Source organism: Martes martes (assembly GCF_963455335.1).
Source record: "Martes martes genome assembly, chromosome: X".
Classification (NCBI taxonomy): Eukaryota; Metazoa; Chordata; class Mammalia; order Carnivora; family Mustelidae; genus Martes; species Martes martes.
Window position 1 is genome coordinate 8,692,168 of NC_137897.1, and position 22,122 is coordinate 8,714,289.

Consider the following 22,122-nt stretch of genomic DNA (forward strand, 5'->3'; position numbering starts at 1 on the left):
ATGGCTAATGACACCGATCATCTTTTTTGCGTGTTTATTAGCCTTTTGTATATTTTCTGTGGAGAAATATCTGTTCAGATTCTTTGCTTCTTTTCTTCCTTCCTTCCTTTCTTCTTTTTTTTTTTTTCCATTTCTAGATGTACTTTGTTGGTTTTTTTTTTTTTTTTCCAAGAGGAGTTTTGGGTTCACAGCAAAATCGAGTGGAAAGTACAGCCAGTTCCCATCCATATACCTCCTGCCTCCCCACACAGCCCAGGCTCCCTGAGCATCACCACCCTGTACCAGAGCAGTACATTTGTTACAAATGATGAACCAACAGGGACACATTATTATCAACCCAGATCCGTAGCTGACGTTAGGGTTCACTCTTGACGTAACTTCCAAGGGTTTAGACAAATGTGTAACAACATGTAGCCTCCACTGTAGGTCATGCGGGGTAGTTTCACTGTGCTGGAAACCCTCTGTGCTCTACCTCTTCCTCCCTTCCTCCTCCAAATCCCTGGCAAGGCTAATCTTTTTTATTGTTGTTGTTAACTGTTTCCTTAGTCTTGCCTTTTCCAGAACATTCCCATACCTGGAATCATACTCTATGCAGACTTTTCAGATTGGCTTCTTTTACTTAGTAATATACATTGGAGGTTCCTGTGTGTCTTTTTATGGCCTGATGGCACGTTTTGTCTGAGCACTGAATAATATTCCATTGTCTGGATGGACCACTGTTTATCCATTCACCTACTGAAGGACATCTTGGTTGCTCCCAAGTTTTGCCAGTTATGGATAAAGATGCTATAAACATCCTTGTGCATGCTCCTTTGCCCATTTTTAAAAATTATCTTTTCACTGGGTTGTGGCCATTTTTTATACATCCTAGATACAGTTCCCTCCTCAGAGAGATTGGCTGCAAACATTTTCTCCTACACTTTGGGCTGTCCTCACTTTCTTGACGGTCTCCTCTGAAACACAAAAGTTTACAATTTTGATGTCTAGTTCATCTGTTTATGTTGTTGCTATTGCTTGTGCTTTTGGTGTCGTATTAAAGAGATCATTGTTGAACCCAAGGTCATGAACAGTTACGTCTTCTTCTGAGAATTTCACAACTGTAGCTCTTACATTTAGGGCTTTGGTCCATTTTGAGTCAATTTTTCTATATGGTGTGATCTCTTTATCTTTTTATAGACACAGATGGAACAATTTAGAGGTGAATATACAATGACTGCAATTTACATCAGACAAAACAGATGAGGCAAATATGGCAATTTGTTTTTTTTTTTTTTTTTTTTTTTTTTCTGTTTTTTTTTTTTTTTTTAAAGAGAGAGAGAGAGAGAGAGAGAGAGAGCGCGCACAGGCAGACACAGTGGCAGAGAGAGAAGCAGGCTCCCGGCGGAGCAAGGAGCCCGATGCGGGACTCGATCCCAGGACGCTGGGATCATGACCTGAGCCGAAGGCAGCCGCTTAACCAACTGAGCCACCCAGGCGTCCCTGGCAATTTGTTTTTAGATTTATTTTATTTATTTAAGAGAGAGAATACAAGTGGGGAGAGGGGCAGCAGGGGAGTGAGAGGAAAAGCAGACTCTCCACTGAGTGCTGACGGAGCAAAGCAGGGCTGGAAGCCGGTGGTCCATGTGGGGGTCAATGCAAGGCTGTACACATGGAGCTCACTACCCTAAGATCATGACCTGAGCCAAAATCAAGAGTTGGGAGCTTGACTAACTGAGCCACCCAGACACCCCAAATCTGGCAAAACAAAAATTTTTTTTTAAGATTGTATTTATTTATTGGACAGAGACACAGCAAGAGAGGGAACACAGCAGGGGGAATGAGAGAGGGAGAAGCAGGCTTCCTGCTGAGCAGGGAGCCCAATGTGGGGCTCGATCCCAAGACTCTGGGATCATGACCTGAGCTGAAGGCAGAAGCTTAACCAACTGAGCCACCCAGGTGCCCCTGTTTTTGCTCTTTTTAAATATGGCTACGAAAAAATGTAAATTACATATGTGGCTTGAATTATACTACTTTTGGGCATCACTGTTCTGGAGAGAAAGGACTGAGTTCAAAGGCCTGCATTCTGATTCCCTTGCTGCCTTTTACTAGCCATGTAACTTTGGGCCATTTCTTCCATTTCTCAGCCCTAGGGTAGTTGGGACTAAATTCATTCTGCAAATGTTGAGAACTCTTACTATATACAAAGATCTTGGCTAAATGATGTGGGGACTATACAACGTGAAACTGTTCATGAACTCAAATCAGTGTTTCTCATAGTAGTCCTGTTGATGAGTCAGTGAAGTGAGAAGCCAACAGTGGAAATATCTTATTTTTTCCACTAACATTTTGTCTTAAAATAATGATTATTTTACAATATGGCCAAAATCTGAGATCACATATACACATGGCATATGTTCTCTCCATCCTGAGTCTTGAGTCTTTCTTTGTATGTGTGGTCCATTTTCCTGGAGGCTCTCTCAACTCCACATTCCGTCCAAGAAGCGCGCTGTGGTAGACCTCTGGTGGACTAGCAGACCTGGTTTCGATGCCCGTATGTGGCCACATACCATCCTGATGCTGGTTTTGCCACATAACTTGCTTTGACCAGTGGGACATTGGCAAATTTGATAATACCAGAGGCTCGATAAGTATTTGCTCATCTGAGTGGAGGAAAGGGACAGGAGTGCGTTCAGACAAGTGGTTATCAAGCTGGTGGGATTTTACTCCTTGGGGGATATTTGGCAATGTCTGCAGAGACCCGATTGTCATAGCGGGTCGGAAGGTGCTATTGGCATCTCGTGGGTAGAGGCCAAGGATGTTGCTAAACATCCTCCGATGAACAGGACAGCACCATCGCAAGGAATTACCTAGCCCAAATGTGGGTAGTGCCAAGGCTGAGAAACCTGCTCTAGACCAGGGTTTTGTCACCACAACCTGGGTCATTTGGGTCAAAGATAAAGGGCTTTGGAGAGAAAATGTCTGCTCTTGAATGAACTCACCTACAGTGGTTCTTTAAAGCCTGCATATATATATATATATATATATATATATATATATATATATATATACCAAGGACAGGTTTCTGGGCAGTCTGCTACTAGTGATGATTTGATTTGATTTGATTTTTTTTAAGATTTTTTATTTTTTTATTTGACAGAGAGAGATATCACAGGCAGAGAGGCAGGCAGAGAGAGAGGGGAAGCAGGCTCCCTGCCGAGCAGAGAGCTCGATGTGGGGCTCGATCCCAGGACCCTGAGATCATGACCTGAGTCAAAGGCAGAGGCTTAACCCACTGAGCCACCCAGGCGCCCCTCTCATGATGATTTTGGATGATCCCAGTTGACCCTCAGCGTTCAAGCCTAGTACCTCATCAAAGTGTTGAACCAACAACCATTTGGTAAGTTTCCCCCACCTACATCTTGCTTCTCCTTGGTAGTATTGACATCATGGTTTGTGAGGATTCAACCCTAGCTTCCCAACCCCTGACCATTAACATACTCAGAGGCCAGGGGCTTTAACTTCTACTGTAAGGTAGAGTCCGTCAGTTTTGTTACCCAATTACCATGGCCTGCATGCTATCCAGAAGCCACTTTCCCCCTGAAAAGAACATGTATATAGCTTGTCTATGAGAAAAATTTTAAGGACATAAAAATTACAGTAAATATTATTAGTAGAAAATTTTATTAGGAGAGTTTAAAAATAATTACATTAGCAGACTCATTCAATAAAAATTTTAGACATATGGTTGAGTATCAGTATAAATCTCATTGCTATGGTAATTAACCGTAAAACACATAGGTAATAAATCATTGCAAGTAGTGTTGTGTTTTTTTTTTTCTTTTTTAATAATAGAGCACATACATGTCCCCAGGAAGAATGAAACAGGGCAGAAATGCTGCCAGAATTGGTGATTTGGGACAGCTTTTTGGTAAGCAGACAGATTCAGGAGTTTAAAGAAATACTCAATGTGCTAGGTGTCAAATTTGAAAAGTGCATGGACCCAGACGAAAAGTCCCAATTACATGAATAATCCCAGGAATCCCCCAAATCCCAGTTATACGAAATCAGTTACAGTGGGCTACAACCCGCCCTCAGGAGGACTTCGGTGTGGATGGAGGGCCAGCTCTTGGCCACGGTAGGTAAAAACTAGCCATTTATCTGGCCTGTTTAATCCGTTGTCATTGAGAAGCATGAAACTCTCCAGCATCACTAACATGCGGGTCCTCTGTTCCCACGTAATACGTTCCTTTCCCCTACATTTGATTTGTGCACAGGGCTTGGCTCCAGGACTGCATCTGCTTGAGAAAACCTTTTTTGGTCCAGTATGCAGGGAGGGAGGGAAAGGCAGCAGACTCCAGGGCTATGGAGAGCCCTGGCAGGGGTGGGGAGGGGGGGTGACATGACACCACCTGGTGGGACTGGGGCCGCTGGGGGTGAGGTTCCCGGGGTCAGGCAAGAAGTTGCAAAACTGGCCTGATTACCTAAAAATGAGGAATCTGGGCCTTGATTTGATCAAGTGTCACCATCACCATGGAGAGCAACCTTGCCCCTCCATCTGCGGTCAGGGCTCAGAGGGCCATGGGTTTCACGGCTTTTTCAAGGACACAGGGCCGTTCTGTAATTTAGGCATCAGCGAATTTTGATTAAGGACTAGATAGTCAATAATTTAGGTTTTGTGGGCCACCAAGCAAAATGGAGAGGTTATTATGTAGGTCCTTACAGAACGGGAGAAAACAAATTTTCACAATATTTTTATTGACAAAATATAAGAATTTAGTACAACATTTTGTAGTACACACAACTAATTAGAGGAAAGGGTTTTTTTTTGTTGTTTTGTTTTTTTGAAGGGGATACTATTTTTCTTAGTTGAGTTGCGAACGTGGTACAGCTGTAGATGACACAGATTGCAAATGCTCACGTGTAAGAACAATGTTTAGGTCTCTGGTACAAACAGCACCGTGGATGTGACCCGCGGGCCACAGTTTTAGAGACCCTCGTAGTGGCACACCAGTCGTCTGCAGTGGGGGAGGGGGGGCTGCTCCTGGTTGCTAGGCACGTCCGTCGCCTCTTCCTGCACCCTCCCTCGGTGCCCAGTTAAGCTGGTACATCGGCCCTCCCTCTCCAGGCAGGGCAGAAAGGTCAAAAACGGGGCCCAGAGCGCTCCCTCTTCAGCCCCTCCTCCCCCGACTCCGCCCCCTCCGGCTCCTCCTCCTCCCGGTCTCGCCGCGGCGCTTTCCCGCGCCTCCGCCCCCTCAGCTCCGCCCCGCCCCGCCCCCTCGAGCCCCGCCCCGACTCCGCCCCCTGCAGCTCCCTTCCACTCCGCTCCTCCTTTGGTCGACAGCCGCGCTTTCCCGCTCGCGTCGCAGCCTCCGGTGCCACCGCCGCCTCCGCCATGCCCAACATCGTGCTCTTCAGCGGCAGCTCGCACCAGGACCTGTCCCAGCGCGTGGCCGACCGGCTGGGCCTGGAGCTGGGCAAGGTGGTCACGAAGAAGTTCAGCAACCAGGAGACCAGGTGGGGGCCGCGCCGGCGGCCGGGCCGGGCCGGGGAAGACGCCGGGCGCGCGGCTGCGGGGCCGGGCGGGGACCGTCGCCCGCCCGGGACCACTCCGCGGCCGCCCGCTCCCCCTTCCGGGGCGGGACGGCCACGACGCGGCCTCCGCGCCACCGCTGCGGCGCCCGGGAGACGCGGAGGAGGGCGGCCCCTGGCCCGGAAGGGCGACCTCGGGGCGGTCACAGCGTCGAGGAGAGGTGGGCGCAGGCCGGCGGGAACCGCCTCGGTGCCGGGCACGCGGCGAGGGACGGCCCCGGCTGTGCCCGTCCGGTTTCCCCGTCCCCTCCAGGCTGGTCCCAAACCCCGGGCGTGCGAGGGGCGGCTCCGCCCACGTCCCCAGTCCCGGCTGCGCCCTGCCTTCACCTGGGGTCGTTCGGAAAGCCGCTTCCCCTGCCCGGCCCGCAGCTCCGGAGCCCCACGGCTGGGTGGGAGTCTGCGTTCTCAGAAGCTCGCAGGTGACTCCCCAGCAGCCCGGGCGCCGACCTCTGGGTTGAGCCGAGGGGCTGTTTGTGCGGAGGGTTTCAAGAGCGCCCGAGCGCACGTGCTGGTTCCCGTGGGCTTCCTCTCATTTTTCTGCCTCAAAGGTGATAGACTTTTGGTCGTGTTCGTAATTGTGGGACTCTGCTGTGTCCAGCGGCAAGGCCCTGGCCCCGCGTAACCGCTACCCGTGTCTCAGGTCCAGGCGCCGTGGTCGCCTCGGTTCAGTGAGGTCAGACCGGTGCCCCCCCCCCCGCCGCCCCGCTCTCACCCCCCGCTCCCCTCCCCCACCACGAAACGGACAGGGGCTCCGTTTTCCACCTGCCTGAGTCCACAAAGCTCTTTGACCGGTTTCAAGTGGGTCTCCTTTTTAGCTCTCTCCCTCCAGCGTCCAGCACTGTACGCAGTTACTGATCATTTTTGTGTCTGGCAGAGGTCCAAAGCAACCAACACTTTGAACAAGTGGTGAGGGAACAATTGGTGTGAGCTGCCAAAACGCAGCAAACAACATCTCTACTTTCCACCATTTCAGAAATGAACTTGAAATGGATCGTGGACCTAAATGTGAAGCCTAGAACGAAAGATTTGTAGAAGAAAACCTGGGTGACTTTTGGATTAGTCAAAAATGTCTCAGATGCTAAGGAATTAGAGTCAGAAATATGGGGACGGTGGTGTTTGTGGAGTCAGCTTTATAGGATCTGGGAAACCCTTCTTTCCAGTGGGAAATCACTATACATACATAGTCCCGTTGATAATGTAAGTGAAGAAACGTTTGCGAACGAGTAACAGGTGCTCTACCTGCCGGGAGTCCTTGATCCCAACGTTTCCGCTTTGCGGAGTTTAGTAGAGAAGTCTGGAAGCATGGTGGCGGGCTCAGGAAAAGGCTAGTGTAGAGGGGCTTCAATGTTGTAATATCTTGCCAGTCCTATTCAAGTTTCAGTAGCCGTAGGAAGAGTGGGCTACTAGTTTTGGTTCAGGAGGTGGCGTCGTGTAAGTAAAGGAGAAATTTCTGCGTGAAGTGGATTTTGAAAGCAAATACGTTGTTGCCCTTCCCGGTTCTCTCCGTGCAGCGCCCTCCTTTGTTGCTGGAGCATAGTTAATCTCAGAAGTCCATTGCAAAGTCATTGTTGGATTTCTGCTCAAAATACTGTGTGTACCTTTGAGGGAAACTCATTCGGACCTTGAAGTACGATTGTATGTTTAACTCAGTTTTATTTGGTTTTTGAGTATTTTATAACGACCACCTGCTAACTAGAAATCATGAGGTCTCAGAAACCACTCAACGTGACGTCTGGGAATTGCTTGTATAGTTATATTATGTATTTTTAAAATTTTGTGTTTGCTTTTTTTGTTTTTTAACCATTCACTCTTCAAAGATTTTATTTATTTAGTTATTTAGAGAGAGCAAGGCCGTGCTCCAGAGCTCACGTGAGCAGGGGGAGGGGCAGAAGGAGAAAGAATCTCAAGCCGACTCTGAGCTGAGCCCAGAGCCCGACGCGGGGCTCGATCCCCGTTCCCTGAGATGGGGACCTGAGCCGAAATTAAGGGTCAGACGCTTAAGTGACTGAGCCACCCGGGCGGCCCTATTTTGTTTTTTAAGTAATCTCTGTGCCCAAGGTAGGGCTTGAACTCACAACCCTGAGATCAAGACTCAAATGCTCCCGACTGAGCCAGCCAGGTGCCCCAACATTATATATATATATATATATATATTTTTTTTTAAAGACTTTATTTATTTGACAAAGAGATACAGCAAGAGAGGGAACACAAGCAGGGGGAGAGGGAGAGGGAGAAGCAGGCTTCCTGCTGAGCGGGGAGCCCGGTGTGGGGCTCCATCCCAGGACCCTGGGCTCATGACCTGAGCTGAAAGCAGGCACTTAACGACGGAGCCACCCCAGCGCCCCTGTATGTTTTTATTTTTGGAATATAACAGGTTAGCTTCCTGACTTTTTTCTCTTTCCCATGAACTGTGTAGGTCCAGAGGTTGATTTTTACAAACAGTCCTCTCTGTACTAGGTATTGTACTAGTGATCCGGTTTTTACTGTGTGGTCCTAGAGATGAGAAACGGGGTAAAAGGAAGAGAAAATTGATTTAGTTCGAGTAAAGCTTCCTGAACCTCTCCCCAGAGCCAGGACGAGAAATGTGCTTTAATGTCTCCTGGTCATCACTCCTTCCATTCCCCACTTTTTTGTTTTTTAAGTTTTGATTTTTTTTTGTAATCTCTATACCCAATGTGGGGCTCAAACTGAGAACTCCAAGAATCAAAAGTAGCACGCTTATCCAACTGAGCCAGCCAGGCACCTCTTCCCCGTTGTTCCCCACTTTTTAAAAAAAATGTTTTATGTATTTATTTAGGGGCACCTGGGTGGCTCAGTGGGTTAAAGCCTCTGCCTTCTGCTCAGGTCATGATCCCCGGGTCCTGGGATTGAGCCCCGCATCGGGATCTCTGCTCGTCGGGGAGCCTGCCTCCTCTTCTCTCTCTGCCTGCTTCTCTGCCTACCTGTGATCTCTGTCTGTCAAATTAATAAATAAATAATCGTTTTAAAAATGTTTTGTGTATTTATTTATTTGTCAGAGAGAGAGAGAGCGAGAAAGCACAAGCAGGGAGGCAGACTCACGCCCCCCCCCCCCCCCCCCCCCCCCCCGCCATGCAAGGAGCTGATTGCAGGATTCAATCCCAGGACCCTGGGACCATGACCTGAGCTGAAGTCAGATGCTTAACCGCCTGATCCACCCAAGTGTCCCTCTTTCCCCACCTTTAAAACACCACTTAATCAGACACAGGGGGTCCTGAGTTTCCCTTCTCATCTCTGAATCACTTTATTGGTTTTTTTGTTTATTTTTAAAGATGGTATTTATTCGTTTGAGAGAGGGAGCGTGAGTGAGCATGAGTAGGGGGAGAGGGACAAGTAGACTCATCTCTGAGCATGGAACCCAGCACAGGGCCCCATCCCGGGACCCTGAGATCATGACCTGAGCCACCCAGGAGCCCCTCTGAATCATTTGAAATATGCAGAGAGATGTTTCTGCACGGGCTTCCGTAGAGACGGCTGAACTTCCACAAGAAAGGTGTCTGAAGGTCTGTTGTAACATTTTATCCTGGTCAGTTAAGCTGCCCACAGAGTGGTTAGCCGTACTGAAAGACCCAAAGTTTTGGTTTTCTGTTGTGTAACGAATCACCCCAGAATTTAACCGCTTAAAACAGCGATTGTGTATTTGACTCGCAAACGTGCAGTTCGGGCAGTGCCCTGTGTGATGGCGTCTGGGACGGTCACCTGGGGCTGGAGGGTCTCCTTCGAAGGTGGGCCGCTCACATGGCCGGTAAGTCGGTGCTGGCTCCTGCCCGGCAGCTTGGTCAGGAACCTCAGGACCTCCCCGCCCCCGGGCTGCTTGAGCTTCCTTATAGCGTGGAAGACAGGCAGTGGCCCTGCTGGTCTGGTAAGCTCTGGGCCCTGAAGTTGGGGCGTTGTCACTACAGAGTCTTCCCAAATCCGAGGGAAGGGGAACATGGACTCCACTTTTTATTTTTTCTATTTAGAGAGCGTGTGTGCATGCAAGGTGAGTGTGGAAGCAAGGGAAGGGGAGAGGCAAAGGGCGAGAGCATCTCAAGCAGACTTCCTCCTGAGTGTGGAGCCCGACGTGGGGCTTGATCTCACAACTCTGAGATCATGATCTGAGCTGAAACCAAGAGTTGGATGCTTAACTGACTGAGCCACCCAGGTGCCCCTAGACCCCACTACTTTTTTTTTTTTTTTTATGATTTTATTTATTTACCTGAGAGAGAACGCACGTGAAGGAGGAGAGGGAGAAGCAGGCTACGTGCTGAGCAGGGAACCCGATGCGGGGCTCGATCCCATGATCCTGGGATCATGACCTGAGCCAAAGGCAGATGCTTAACCGCCTGAGCCACCCAGGCGCCCCTAGACTCCACTTCTTGGTGGGAAAGTTTTTAAAGCATCTGCAGCCATCTTTTAATCACCACACCCATTCATTGTTGAGTCAGATAAACTCACCTGCCTTCTTATTTCGGAATCTGTGACGATTCTTCATCTGAACAGCAAAAGGATGCTGCCTTCTGGCCACAATTTTTAAAAGACCCTACAAGAAAGATCAGTCGTGATCATCTTTATGAGTAGAAGCAGGAATAGCTTTGGGGAGAAGAGTTGCCATGGTGATAGGACTTTCCATCCTCTGCTGGACTGCTAATCACAAGGGGACAGAAGTTCCTGAAGAAAAATAGGCCAGAGAAGCAGGTCTTAGGGGATAAACAGTCCTGACACCAGACGCTGGCAGGTTTGTTCTGTAACAGGCCAGGTAGTAAATACTTTGGGCTTGGCAGGCCCGTGTCCCCTCTGTCCCCGCTGCATCTCGTGGCTGTGTAGGTTGGAAGTCTGTTACAGGTTGCTGCATTCCCTTCTGGAGGCTCTAGGGGAGAAGCCATTCGCTTGCCTTTCTCAGCCTGGAGAGGCCGCCAGCAGCCCTTGGTCTCTTCCGTCTTCAGAGCCAACCATGCAGCACCTTTCTCCCCCTGCCTCAGACCTCCTCTCTCTCTAACCTTTCTGTCTTCCTGTCCCATTTAAAGGACCCTTGTGATTACATTGTGCCAACTTGAATAATCTCCGGGAAATCTCCCTGTTTTAAGGTCAGCTGGTCAATAACCTTCATTCTAGCTCTGCGATTCCGCAATTTCCAAATTGGCCTTATTCTGCAGGTGACAGGATGTTCACAAGGGAATCGCGGTTAGCTCCTTAGAACTCAAAATAGGAGGGGGCATATAGAATTCTGTCTCTCTCTTCATCCTCTTTCCATTCATAGCAGAGAACGTAGAAAAACAGGACCCCCCGTTACCAGAACTCACTTGCAGATCAGTTCGACTCGAAAGACTTCATTTTTGTGTTCCAGTTAATTCTAGTTGAAGTCGGGTAGAAGCGTTTGTGGATTCAGCATACTGCTGCATGGCGTCCGAAATGTCGACTCATTTTAAAAGTTGTTTTAGAAATAGTTGGCTCTGTTGATAAAGCAGTATCATTGGGTATAATTGGCTTCTGATAGTAGAAGAGATAAGGGTAATTATTTATGTGCCTCACTTGTAATTTTAAAGTCAGAGTCACTCTATTTCTTCTCAGGGTGAGCCCATTTGCAGTCTGTCTCACTGTACTGTGACGTGCTTTCCTAACCATCATGCCAGGCAAAATCATACAGTAAAAAGCACAGGGTTTATGGGAAAATTGGGGTTGGGGGACCAGCACTCAAACTTCTTCCGTAACTTGCTTTAAGAAGATGGGAATACAATAGAAAGGGTGAAAACGCTACACATACTGAAGGTTTAAACAATAGTGGGGCACCTGGGTGGCTCAGTTGGTTAAGCGTCTGCCTTTGGCTCAGGTCATGATCCCAGGGTCTGGGGATCCAGGCCCACATCAGGCTCCCTGCTCAGCAGGAAGCCTGCTTCTCCCTCTCCCTCTGCCCCTCCCCCCTGGCCGTGCTTCCCCCCCCCCAATAAATAATTCTTTAAAAAAAAATACATAAACACTGTAGTGAGTATGACACGTTCCACTGAAAAAGACCTACAGCTTCCTCGTGGAAGCGGGTCTCGGAAGGGCCATAGCTTTGGGGTTCTTGTGAGGCGATGGGAGGAGGGTGATCCGAAGGCATGTGGGGAATGGTGATACCAGATGTGGATGGGTGTGGCTGTGGTCCTCGTGGGGAGGGTGCGCGCACGCGCATGCGCCAAGTATTTCTCAGTGGTTCCATTCAGCTGGGGGCAGTGCAGTTTTCTGCCTTCTCATCTCAGGATGAAAGCTGGTGTGGAAGCAAATGCAGAATTTGTATTATGCTCCAGGTATCGATTGTGGAAAAACGTAGCACAGCCGAGGGTCTCCTTGGTTCCTGGCACTGCTCTGGGAAGGACCCGCCCCAGCACACAGCAATATTTCCCTTTTCTTCCCACGGGAAGGCACGTGCCAGGGATGAGCTGGCTCGCTGTCGTCTTGAACACTCATCATTCTCTGCCCGAAACACAGGTTTTCCAACGTGCAGTTTTCAGAGACTTTTGAAGCTCCTCTTTACTCTTTCTCCAGAAGCTACTGGAGGATGCCAACCAGCCAAACGAAGAAGTACAGCAAGAAAGAGGATACAGGAAGTGGGGAATTGAGTGTGGGGGGAGGGATGGTGGGATTCCCCGCACTACCCCGGGGGCGGCACCTGTGCAGAGGCGGAAGGAGAACCCGAGGCAGCCAGTGGTGGGAGAAGACGCGGCAGGACAGTGAGCTGGAGATGGTGGGAACGTAGATGGTCAGGCCACTGTTTCCACTGGAATTTGTCTTCACTACTTAGAAAACTTAGCAGGTGAAAATGTAGGGCGATAGACTACAGGGAAGACAGATCACCGAAAGCTATGTGTAAGGGAAATCTAACCTTGGATTGAAGTTTGCTTTATGGCTCAACTGGGAATAGCCCTTACAGAGTTCCAAGTAGCTGTCCTGTTTGGTTCGAAGGTTGCTCTGCGTCGGGATGGTGGTGAGACCCGAGCGCTGCCGGGGCTGCGGGTGATGCGGGTGCGGGGTGTATGGGGGTTAGTTCGCTCCTCATCTTCATAGCTAGACGTCAACACGCGATGCCGGAAATGCAAACTCAAGATGAAGCCAGAGAAACGAACTGATGGAGACTTGACGATAAATGCCCGAGAGGTGCAGCCAGAGTTGACGTGGGTTGCCTCTGAGATGTTTGCTACAAGCCTTACAGAATGACGAGAACTTTTTAAGTAGTGCGTTTATGTAACTTTAATAAAAGCAAAGCTCAGTATACTATTTAGCAGAAAGAGGTTAATATGGCAGGACTGAGATGTATTTCCGACGAGAGTAGACGATCCCCTCCTATATGAGAAAGCGCGGCTTGCCAGGGGGTCCTCAGCAGGCCTTTGGGAACCTTGTTTTTGCCAGGGTTCCCGCCCTTCCCAGATAGGAGCAGCTCGCTCTGCCTAACTGTGCGAGCGATGTGTTTAATGTGGAACCCCTGGGGGTCTGGGATCTTGGTCCGGGCCAGGCAGATGGAGCCCATGGGACCCCCCAGCTGCACCCCCCCCGCCCCTCCCCCCGGTATGAGCCTGGGCACTGATAAGCTTCCGTGGTGGACAGCACTTCGGGCATATTGTCACCGCGCGTGGCTGGGGGGGTGAAGCTTGCACCTGTTTGCCCGCAGAGTTTGATCCTCGCCCCTTTCCCTTTTCCCTTTGCCCATTTTGTTCTGCATCTTTTGGCCGTGGGAGGTCCTAGCCACGGGTGCCACTGTACGGCGAATCCTTGCCCCACAGTCGTGCTCCAGGGGACCTCCGAGAAGCAAGCCTGCTTCACCATTAGCGCTTTTTCTTTTCCCAGTGTCGAGATTGGTGAAAGCGTGAGGGGTGAAGATGTCTACATCATCCAGAGTGGCTGTGGGGAGATCAATGACAACCTCATGGAGCTCCTCATCATGATCAACGCGTGCAAGATCGCCTCGTCGTCCAGGGTGACCGCCGTGATCCCGTGTTTTCCGTACGCCCGACAGGATAAAAAGGACAAGGTAGGAGGCTTGCGTCCCGTTGGCAGAACCTATTCTGGGGTAACATCTACGTTTTCTCCCCCTTACGTATTACCTTAGAACATCTGGGAAGATGTTTGCTTTCTCTTTTAATGATCGAGTAAATAAGCCTTCTCATCTGGGCTTTTCAAAGGTCTGTCTTTGAACCAGCCATCATGTTCATATTTACAGATAGAGATACAGACAAGGCATGTGTTTCCAGGCGTTATGATAGCATATAGCCCTGGTGATGAAATTGTTGTGTATCTTTAATGGTGGTGGATGGAACTGGACCCCCACCCCCCCGACCCCTGCGTGAGTACGTTAAACTGGGGAAGTGGAATCCGATTACTGGGCTGAATCAATGCTAGTATTTTGGTTGGGATTCTGTACTCTAGTTTTGCATATGTTGCTATGGGGAGAAAATGGGTAAAGGGCCCAACCAGATCTCTGAATTGTTTCTTACAATTGCATATGAATCTACAGGTCTTCGAAAAGAAAAACATTCATTTAAAAAATACACTGCTTTTTGCGGGGTTGGGGGGGCACCTGGGTGGCTCAGTGGGTTAAGCCTCTGCCTTCGGCTCAGGTCATGATCTCAAGGTCCTGGGATCGAGCCCCACATCGGACTCTGTGCTTGGCGGGGAGCCTGCTTCTCCTTCTCTCTCTGCCTGCCTCTCTTGTCTACTTGTGATCTCTCTCTCTCTCTGTCAAATAAATGAATAAAATCTTAAAAAAAAAATAAAATAAAAAATACACCTCTTTTTAACCTTTCACGAAGAACGAAGTTAGTATTGTTGACTTTTTCTTTTAGCAACATTAGCACTATAGAAGGCTGTGTGAGTTTCTAGGAGAAATTAAAATAGTCTTTGCCTTGGGGCGCCTGGGTGGCTCAGTGGGTTAAAGCCTCTGCCTTCGGCTCAGGTCATGATCCCAGTGTCCTGGGATCGAGCTCCGCATCGGGCTTTCTGCTCAGCGGGGGGCCTGCTTCCTCCTCTCTCTCTGCCTGCCTCTCTGCCTACTTGTGATCTCTGTCTGTCAAATAAATAAATAAAATCTTTAAAAAATAAAAAAAATTAAAAAAATAAAAAAATAAAATAGTCTTTGCCTTCGCAAAAAATCAGAGAAGTTGGGATTGGAGGGGCACTTTGGAGGGGATTATATTGGTTTGCCAGGGCTGGTGCAGCAAATCACCATAAACTGGGTGGCCTAAAACAACAGAAGCCTGTTCCGTCACAATTTGGGGGCCAGGCATCAGAAAACAGGGTGGCATCAGGGTTGCACTCCTTGTGAAGACTCTGGCGGGGGTGAGGGGAACCTTCTTTGCTTCTTCTGGTTTCTGGTGGCTCCTGGCATTCCTTGGCTTCTGGTAGCATCACTCCCATCTCGGCAACTTTCTTCCCTGTTTCTGTATGCCCTTCCCTCTTTTTTAAAAGGATGGTCATTGGATTAGGACCCACCCTAATCTGGAGTAATCTCATTTTGATCTTTACTCTCTAGTCCTATCTGTAGGCACCCTCTTTTTAAATGAGGTCATATTCCAAGGTTCTGGGTGGATGTGTTTTTGGGGGCTATCACTCAAACCGCGATAGCCATCTTAAACTGTTAACGTGCTTTCTGTCTTACGGATGGCTAGAGGCTCATCAGGTTCTCCACGAATCCTTCCAATGGACAAGACACATGGCTGTTCTGTGATGTGACTAATCATGCCAGACGTTTCCCCCAATACACCCCTGTTTATCTCCCTAATTCATTTTATGAAGCAACACACATTTCCAAACAGCACACAAGATTCCCTCCTATACGGAAAAAAAAAATCCCTTTATAAATTTGAATTCCTGTACCAAGATCCCCCTAAAATTTAATGCCTCTTCCAGTGTGGTTCCCATACCCCATGCTGAACACAGCTGTCAGCTAATTTCTCCCTAGAAATTGGTCTCCAGAACTCCATTCTGCAATTAAGTTATGATTTACCCTGCATGGATTAGACCGGGTCGGCAAACTTTCTGTAAAGGGGTGTACGGTCTCTGTGGCAGCAGCTGAACTCTGGTGTATCTCAGAGACACAGGTGATATATAAATAGTGGGTGTGGCTGTATTCCAATGAAACTTTTATGTGGGGACAGTGAAACATGAATTTCATGTAATTGACACGTGCCGTGAAATGTTCTTTTGATTATTTTTCCCCCTGGCTGTTCAGTCATGTAAAAACCATTATTGGCTCATGAGCAGTATGCGCATGAGCGTGTGACTTTGTGACTGTGTGTATGTATCACTCGGTGATGGAGCTTTAGCTAAGGGCCCCCAAAACCTTTAGGTCACATAAGTTGCCGTGAAGCACATAACCTCCCCCTTGTTATTCAGGAAGCATTTTTTATTCTAACTTGGTTGGAAAGTTTTCTGTGCATTTTTATCTCCAGAATTTCTATTGATTTTTGTCCCATCAGCACAGTCTGTTGTTCCGTTTGTGTATGTCGTAGCCTTGTAGTACATCTTCACTTCTGTCCATGTCCTAAAGGAGCCAGTGATACTCTGCGCTTTCTCTTTCGTGTAGCAAGAGGCTTAGCGAGTTCTGTATTCTGTCATTTGCCATCAGGTTCTCCTTTCACTTCTAGTGACTTTGGCATTTGGTGCTCAGATAGGGGATTGTATCTTCTTGAGTAACTGATTCCTTTTATGGTTCCATGGCCCCGGTTCCGGGCCCACTGCCCCGGGGAGGGGAGCCCTAACTTCTCCTTAGCCGATACCAGTGGACACTCTTATGGTTTTTGTTTGTAGGTATCCAGTCTGTTTCCAGGGTGGCATTTTCAAACTTTGTTGCTCATGTTTTTTCCTAATGAAGTCTTTGTCCTGCAGAGAAACTAGCCCTGCTTGGCCCTGGCCCTTGATGGGGACCTGTCTCCCGCCTTAGGGGGAATGTGGCCACTGCTGGCCAGCACTGTCCCCTGCCACCCTACGCAGCTCCCCCACGAGCCGGCCGTGCAGCCGCGGCTTCTCACCAGCTCTTTGTCCTGGTTCCCACTGGCCATCATTGGGGCGGGTATTCCTTTCAGGGCCCTTTTGAACACCTGTCTTTCTTTCCTTTCCCTCTTTGTGAATCATTTTGCTCTAAGTGTGTTTCTTGGAAACAACCTGGTAGCTGTTTTTGTGTTTAACCCGCATCAGACAGTTCCAGACTTCCGAGCTTAACTGCTGATGGAGGAGATAAGACGTTCATTGTCAACCACGCAGGGAGGTGGACGCAGGGTTGAGAGGCCACACAGATAGCAGCAGAGGGAGCCCTGAGGGCAGAAATTGTGTGGCTTATTGTCAGAGAAAACTGGTGAGGAGAGAAGGAATGGTGGAGGGCTGTGTTCAGTTTGTGTCATTGTAGTAAATGACTAAATGGGGGGTGGGGTAGGGTGGGGGGGCACTTAGAACGACGGAAACGTTGTCTCACCATTCTGGGGGCCAGAGGTCAAAACTCACGGTGTGGCAGAGCCAGGTGTGTCTGGAGGCCTGGGGGGGGATCCTCCTGGCCTCTGCCGCTTGGAGAGGCTGCCGGGTTCCTTCGCTTGAGGCCACATCCCTCCAACCTGTTTGTGTCTTCACGTGGCTTCTTACCTCTGTGAAATCTCCCTCTTGAAGTGCGTGTAACAAGGGATCTAGCAAGTGCTTAAGAGAAACGGCCCGAGCCTGTGAGCAAACTGTGTTTATCAGTAACTGGGCTGAGCTGAGACCCAGAATGAGGGGAAACCCTTCTTCCCCCTTTGTGCTCTGCTTAGGTAGGCTGAAGGCCGGGCAGTGTTGGAATGTGACAGGATGGCATGGGCCACACTTGCATCCCCCACCCCCCACCCCCGCCCCAAACCTGGGTTTCTCTTGTCCTGTTCTTTCCCGCAGGACGGTGCAGCCTGTGATGTCTGAGACACAAGGAAATCCAGGGTAATTGACCTTTTCAGAGTTACATGCAGAGAAGCTCAGAAAAAGCTAGAGGCTTTTATTCATATTCAAAACCTGCTTCTTTGGGGTGCCCGGGTGGCTCAGTTGTTGGGCGTCTGCCTTCAGCTCAGGTCACGATTCCAGGGTCCTGGGATCGAGCCCCACATTGGGCTCCCTGCTCGGCGGGAAGCTTGCTTCTGCCTCTCTCACTCCCCCTGCTTGTGTTCCCTCTCTCGCTGTGTCTCTCTCTGTCAAATAAATAAATAAAATCTTTAAAAAAAAAAAAAAACCTTCTTTATTTTGAATCTTACTGCTTCTTCTTAAGCAAGCCCCGCACATCTGTAAAATTTTATTTTTGGCTTCATTGGTATGTGCAAGAAGCCAGGGCCTAGTTCCGGCAGTGAAGGAATGGTTTCATAAATCATGACGCGTCAGCACATGCGGTGCCGTCCCGGAGAAGGGACGGTGAGGTAGTATGAGTCGTAAAACGCATCGTGTCGCGTTGCCTGAGCTCCGGGGTTACAGCTTTGGAAAAAGTGGACTCAGGTTTGAATTTCAGCATCATGATTCACTCAGCTTGTCCTTTCTTTGTAACGGTAGCTTAAACTCTGTGTGTGTTTAGTTTTCTCATCTGTAAAGGTAAGGATAGCATTTGCTACTATTTCTGACATGCCGTGCCTACAACAGATACATGGGTGGGCAGACTTTTTTCCAAAAAGAGCCAGGTGTCAAATTTTAAGACTTGATGGACCACCAGATCTCTTCGACTAGGTCAGCTCCACCATTCCGGCACAAAAGCAGCCATAGATGATATATAAGCGAAGGGGTATCTGTTTGTGTTCCAGTAAAGGTTTGTTTATGGATGCGGGGCTGGGAATTACTTTTTTTTTCCTTAATTTTTTTTTAAAGATTTTTCTTATTTATTCGACAGAAAGAGAGAGAGAGAGAGAGAGAGAAGAGAGAGAAAGAGAGGCAGACCCCCTGCAGAGCAGGTGTCCATCCTGGGGCTTGATCCTAGGACCCTGGAATCATGACTTGAGCCAAAGACAGACACTTAACCGCCTGAGCCACTCAGGCACCCCATCTTTTTTTTTTTCTTTAGGATTTTATATGTTTATTTGTGAGAGACCACGAACGGTGGGGGGTGAGAGCAGAGGGAGATGGAGAAGCAAGCAGTATGTGGGCTCGATCCCAGGACCCTGGGATCATGACCTGAGCCTAAGGCAGACGCTTGACCAACTGTACCACCCGGGTGCCCCGGTATAGGAATTTCATATGCTTTTCAAATGTCACAAAACGTTCTTCATTTGTTTTTCAGCCTCTGAAAAATGTAAAAGCCATTCTTAGCTCACAGGTTGTACAAAAACAGACCACAGGCTGGGTTTGTCTCATGGGCCGCGGCTGGCTGATGCCCGCATTGGTTGGCAGTCAGTAATTGCCAGTTCCCTTCCCTGGTACAGACAGTGTGACGTGGGCAAAGCTGGAAAGCATTAGTTCTGAGAGGGTACAGGACTTGTAGCTTTTTTCCCCCGATCATTTTCAAGGTTATGTTCTTTTCAATTATTTCAATTTCAGTGAAATATTATTTATTGAAATTTCAATTTCAGTTATTTCAAACAATTATCCAATTGCTTCATTTGGGTTTTTAGCTGGAAACCTTGAGAACATTTGTCCTGACGTTGGTTTCTCCAATATTATAAATGTGTAAAGCTCATCCAATGTACATTTCTAGCAGGATGGCACCCGATACATTGAATAAGACCTAGAATATCCAGAGAGTCTTTTCACGATTGGGCTGGCTCACCAAATGTTTGATCTTTTTCCGTGTTTCATCTGGGGAGTTGAACGTTTTACTTTTGGTTACTGTACCTGGATGCCACCTTTGTGGAAATGTCATATAAATTATTATCCTGGTGGCTGTAAAGTCCATTAATTTGCAGATCCTCTTTCCTGCAGGAGTCAGTTGGGTCTTGAGCCAAAGTTATGGTACAGAACACAAATTCGTAAACAAGGTCTGGAGAAGGAAATCAGGAAGTATGAGTTTAGACATTACTTGGGGTTTGGATCTCAGAAGCGGGACATGCTGGATGCCACAGAGGAATGTTTTGGCCAGATATAAAATCAGAGGAAGAGCCCCAGTTTGACGCGCATTGAGAATCAGATTGTATTACAAAGAAGTCTCAGTGATCAGTTTGTTCTTTTAATTATCCTGAAATCGTGTTAGACTGACTAATTCTCGCAGTCACCGAGGCAAATCACTAAGCCTTGAAAATGCGATGGGATTGAGAATCTGTTGTTGAGTATTTACTGAAGAGCTGTGGTACGTAGGGTACCGAGCCGTGTGCTCCAGAGGATGTGAAAATCTCCAGAACCAGTCGTTTGCCCTTGAGGGATGCCTGGTCCAGTTGTGAACTATGATGTCCGTACACTTCACGTCTTCTTATGTCAGTCTTTCAGCAGATGGCCTGAGATGGTCCTTAGCAGTAGTGGCCAAGTGCTCAGCCTACGACGCAGTGTCCCTTTAGAACAGACTGACCATTTCTCTCGGGAGTTCTCAGAGTGTCACAACGTTTGGAGATTTGAACCAGACCGGGAGGGTCAAATGCAGTGTAGCCCAGCAGAGGCATGGGAGTGAGACTGACATGTAGGTGTAGACGACAAGGCTTAAATTGTTCTCTAGAAGAGGAAGAGAGCGGGCCCGGTGCAGATGGCACGGAGAACCTTTAGAGCCAGCCTGGTTGGGGTGTTCTTTTTTTTTTTTTTTTTTAAAGATTTAGTTATTTATTTGAGAGAGAGAACACAAGTGGAGTGAAGGGTAGAGGGAGAAGCAGATTCCCCGCTGAGCAGGGAGCCCAGTGCAGGGCTCCATCCCAGGACTCCAGGATCATAACCTAAGCCAAAGGCAGGTGCTTAACCAATAAAGCCACCCAGGTGTCCCAAAGTCGGGGTCTTTTTTATCCCAAAGGCAGTGTGGAACAGAACAGGGAGTTAAACAATGAAAACATGAATTATAGGTTGTAGTTAGTTGAAAAAGTTGAAAAATGTAAAAAAAAAAAAAATAGAATATTTTCCCACAATTTCACTTTCTGGAAACAGCTACCGTTAACATCTTGGGGTGTTTCTTCTCATTCCTTGTGGGTTGGAAAAAATGTGTGCGTGTGTGTGTGTGTTACATATGTGTTACTAACCTTAAAAGCAGAACTGCCAGTTATTTTACCAGCAAAAGGTAGGCTTATTTGAGAATTTAAAAAAAGCATCAGCGGGTCTGAAGGACGAAGGAGAGGGACACTTGAAGGAGCAAAGGGAGAAGTTAGGAGGGCTGTTATGAACTAAAAGGCCATTGGAGGAAACTGGGAGTTTGAAGCTATTATAGTGGCTTTCCATCTGCGGAGCTGTTGTCAGGAATGAGGAAAATGTTTCTTCCTCCTGCTGGAATAGCAAAGTACTAGAGTAGTGTCCACATGCAAGGCCAAGTTTCCCTCTTCCTGTTGGGTCTGCAATTGACTAGGAGTGGAAGGGCGTGAGTGCTCCCCCTCCCGGAACCTCCTGACTCCATTTTAGTGAGAATTGCCTCACTAATATTCTTATTCCCCCCTTTAGATCAACAGCTTTCCTTGGAAGTGTCACTGATCAGCAGTCAGGTTCTTTATATGCAGTGGTTTTCTCTCTCTCGGTGCCAGCGAGGACCTTTCCTGGTGGTCGCGTCTCACGTGGGAGGGAAAGTGCGCAGCAGTTGGAAAGCGTTTAAGCCACAGCGAATCCCAGGAGCGTTAGAAGAGACTAAGGCCCAGGCATCTCCCCTCGGAAGTCTGTCTGTTCTCTAGACTGTGAGCACGGAGCCAGCATCGCCTTACTGGGCGTGTTCTTTGGGCAAAAGATGGAGAGACAACACCCAGTCCAAACCAACAGCACAGAACCAACTGGATGTTCTCAACCAGAACCTAGGTCTGAAAATATTTATTGGCTCTTACTTGGATTTAGGGAAGAAAGGTTTCTCCCTCTGAGGGCCATCCCAGAGTAACGTTTGCCTCCTGAAATGGCTAGGAGATAAAATAGCGAACTAGCACGAGAGCGCGGTGCACGGAATAACCCAGCACGTTTGGGAAGCCATGGTACACGGAGAAACGTGAAGCAATGGTTAAAACAGACCCTTTTGGCAAGGACATTTTAAAACACCATTATCTCAAAAGCGCTGTTTAGAACCACGTCGGTTACCACTAATAGTCTGTAAAGTTGCCAATTCAGAAACTATGAATTCGGATAAGAATCCAGGGCCCATTCCTAGCTGAGATAAAAGAAAGACTTGTGAATTCAGAACCTTGTCGCCCTTTGGAAACGCTCACCGGCTCCTAATGAGGCTGTTCCTGTTTGAAAAGGTTTCCCCCTTTCGGCAAGAGATCGGGCAATGCAGGTCAAGGGTGTTTTCTTGCCGCCAAAGAGATAGAAGCAGCGACCGTGAGGAAGAAGGTCTACAGGCCGGGTCCGGAGAGCTGGGGAACGCGGTCTCTCCAGGTGTTGTGTGTTTCAGTCCCAGGGATCTTGACGCTCACGTCCTCCAAGGGCGAGCAGGTCCGGTCAGGGGGTGGTGTTTGGTTTAGAGGGACCAGATGGATCCAGGAGTCTGTTCTCAAGTTG

The 22,122-nt window shown here is 48.4% G+C and overlaps 1 protein-coding gene across 2 annotated transcripts in view; it reads left to right on the forward strand.

Moving 5' to 3' along the window:
• The first annotated feature begins 5,314 nt into the window (after positions 1-5,314).
• The window catches only part of PRPS2 (phosphoribosyl pyrophosphate synthetase 2), a 36,039-nt gene continuing 19,231 nt past the window's right edge, over positions 5,315-22,122 (forward strand). The window contains exons 1-2 of one of the 2 annotated variants that reach the window (XM_080831318.1): positions 5,315-5,493; positions 13,387-13,570. In XM_080831318.1, the coding sequence (XP_080687444.1) occupies positions 5,372-5,493; positions 13,387-13,570 (306 nt within the window). In that variant the 5' untranslated portion in view covers positions 5,315-5,371. Of the gene's footprint in view, positions 5,494-6,099; positions 6,117-13,386; positions 13,571-22,122 lie in introns of those variants that run through there. The other variant, XM_080831319.1, reaches the window with a different exon arrangement.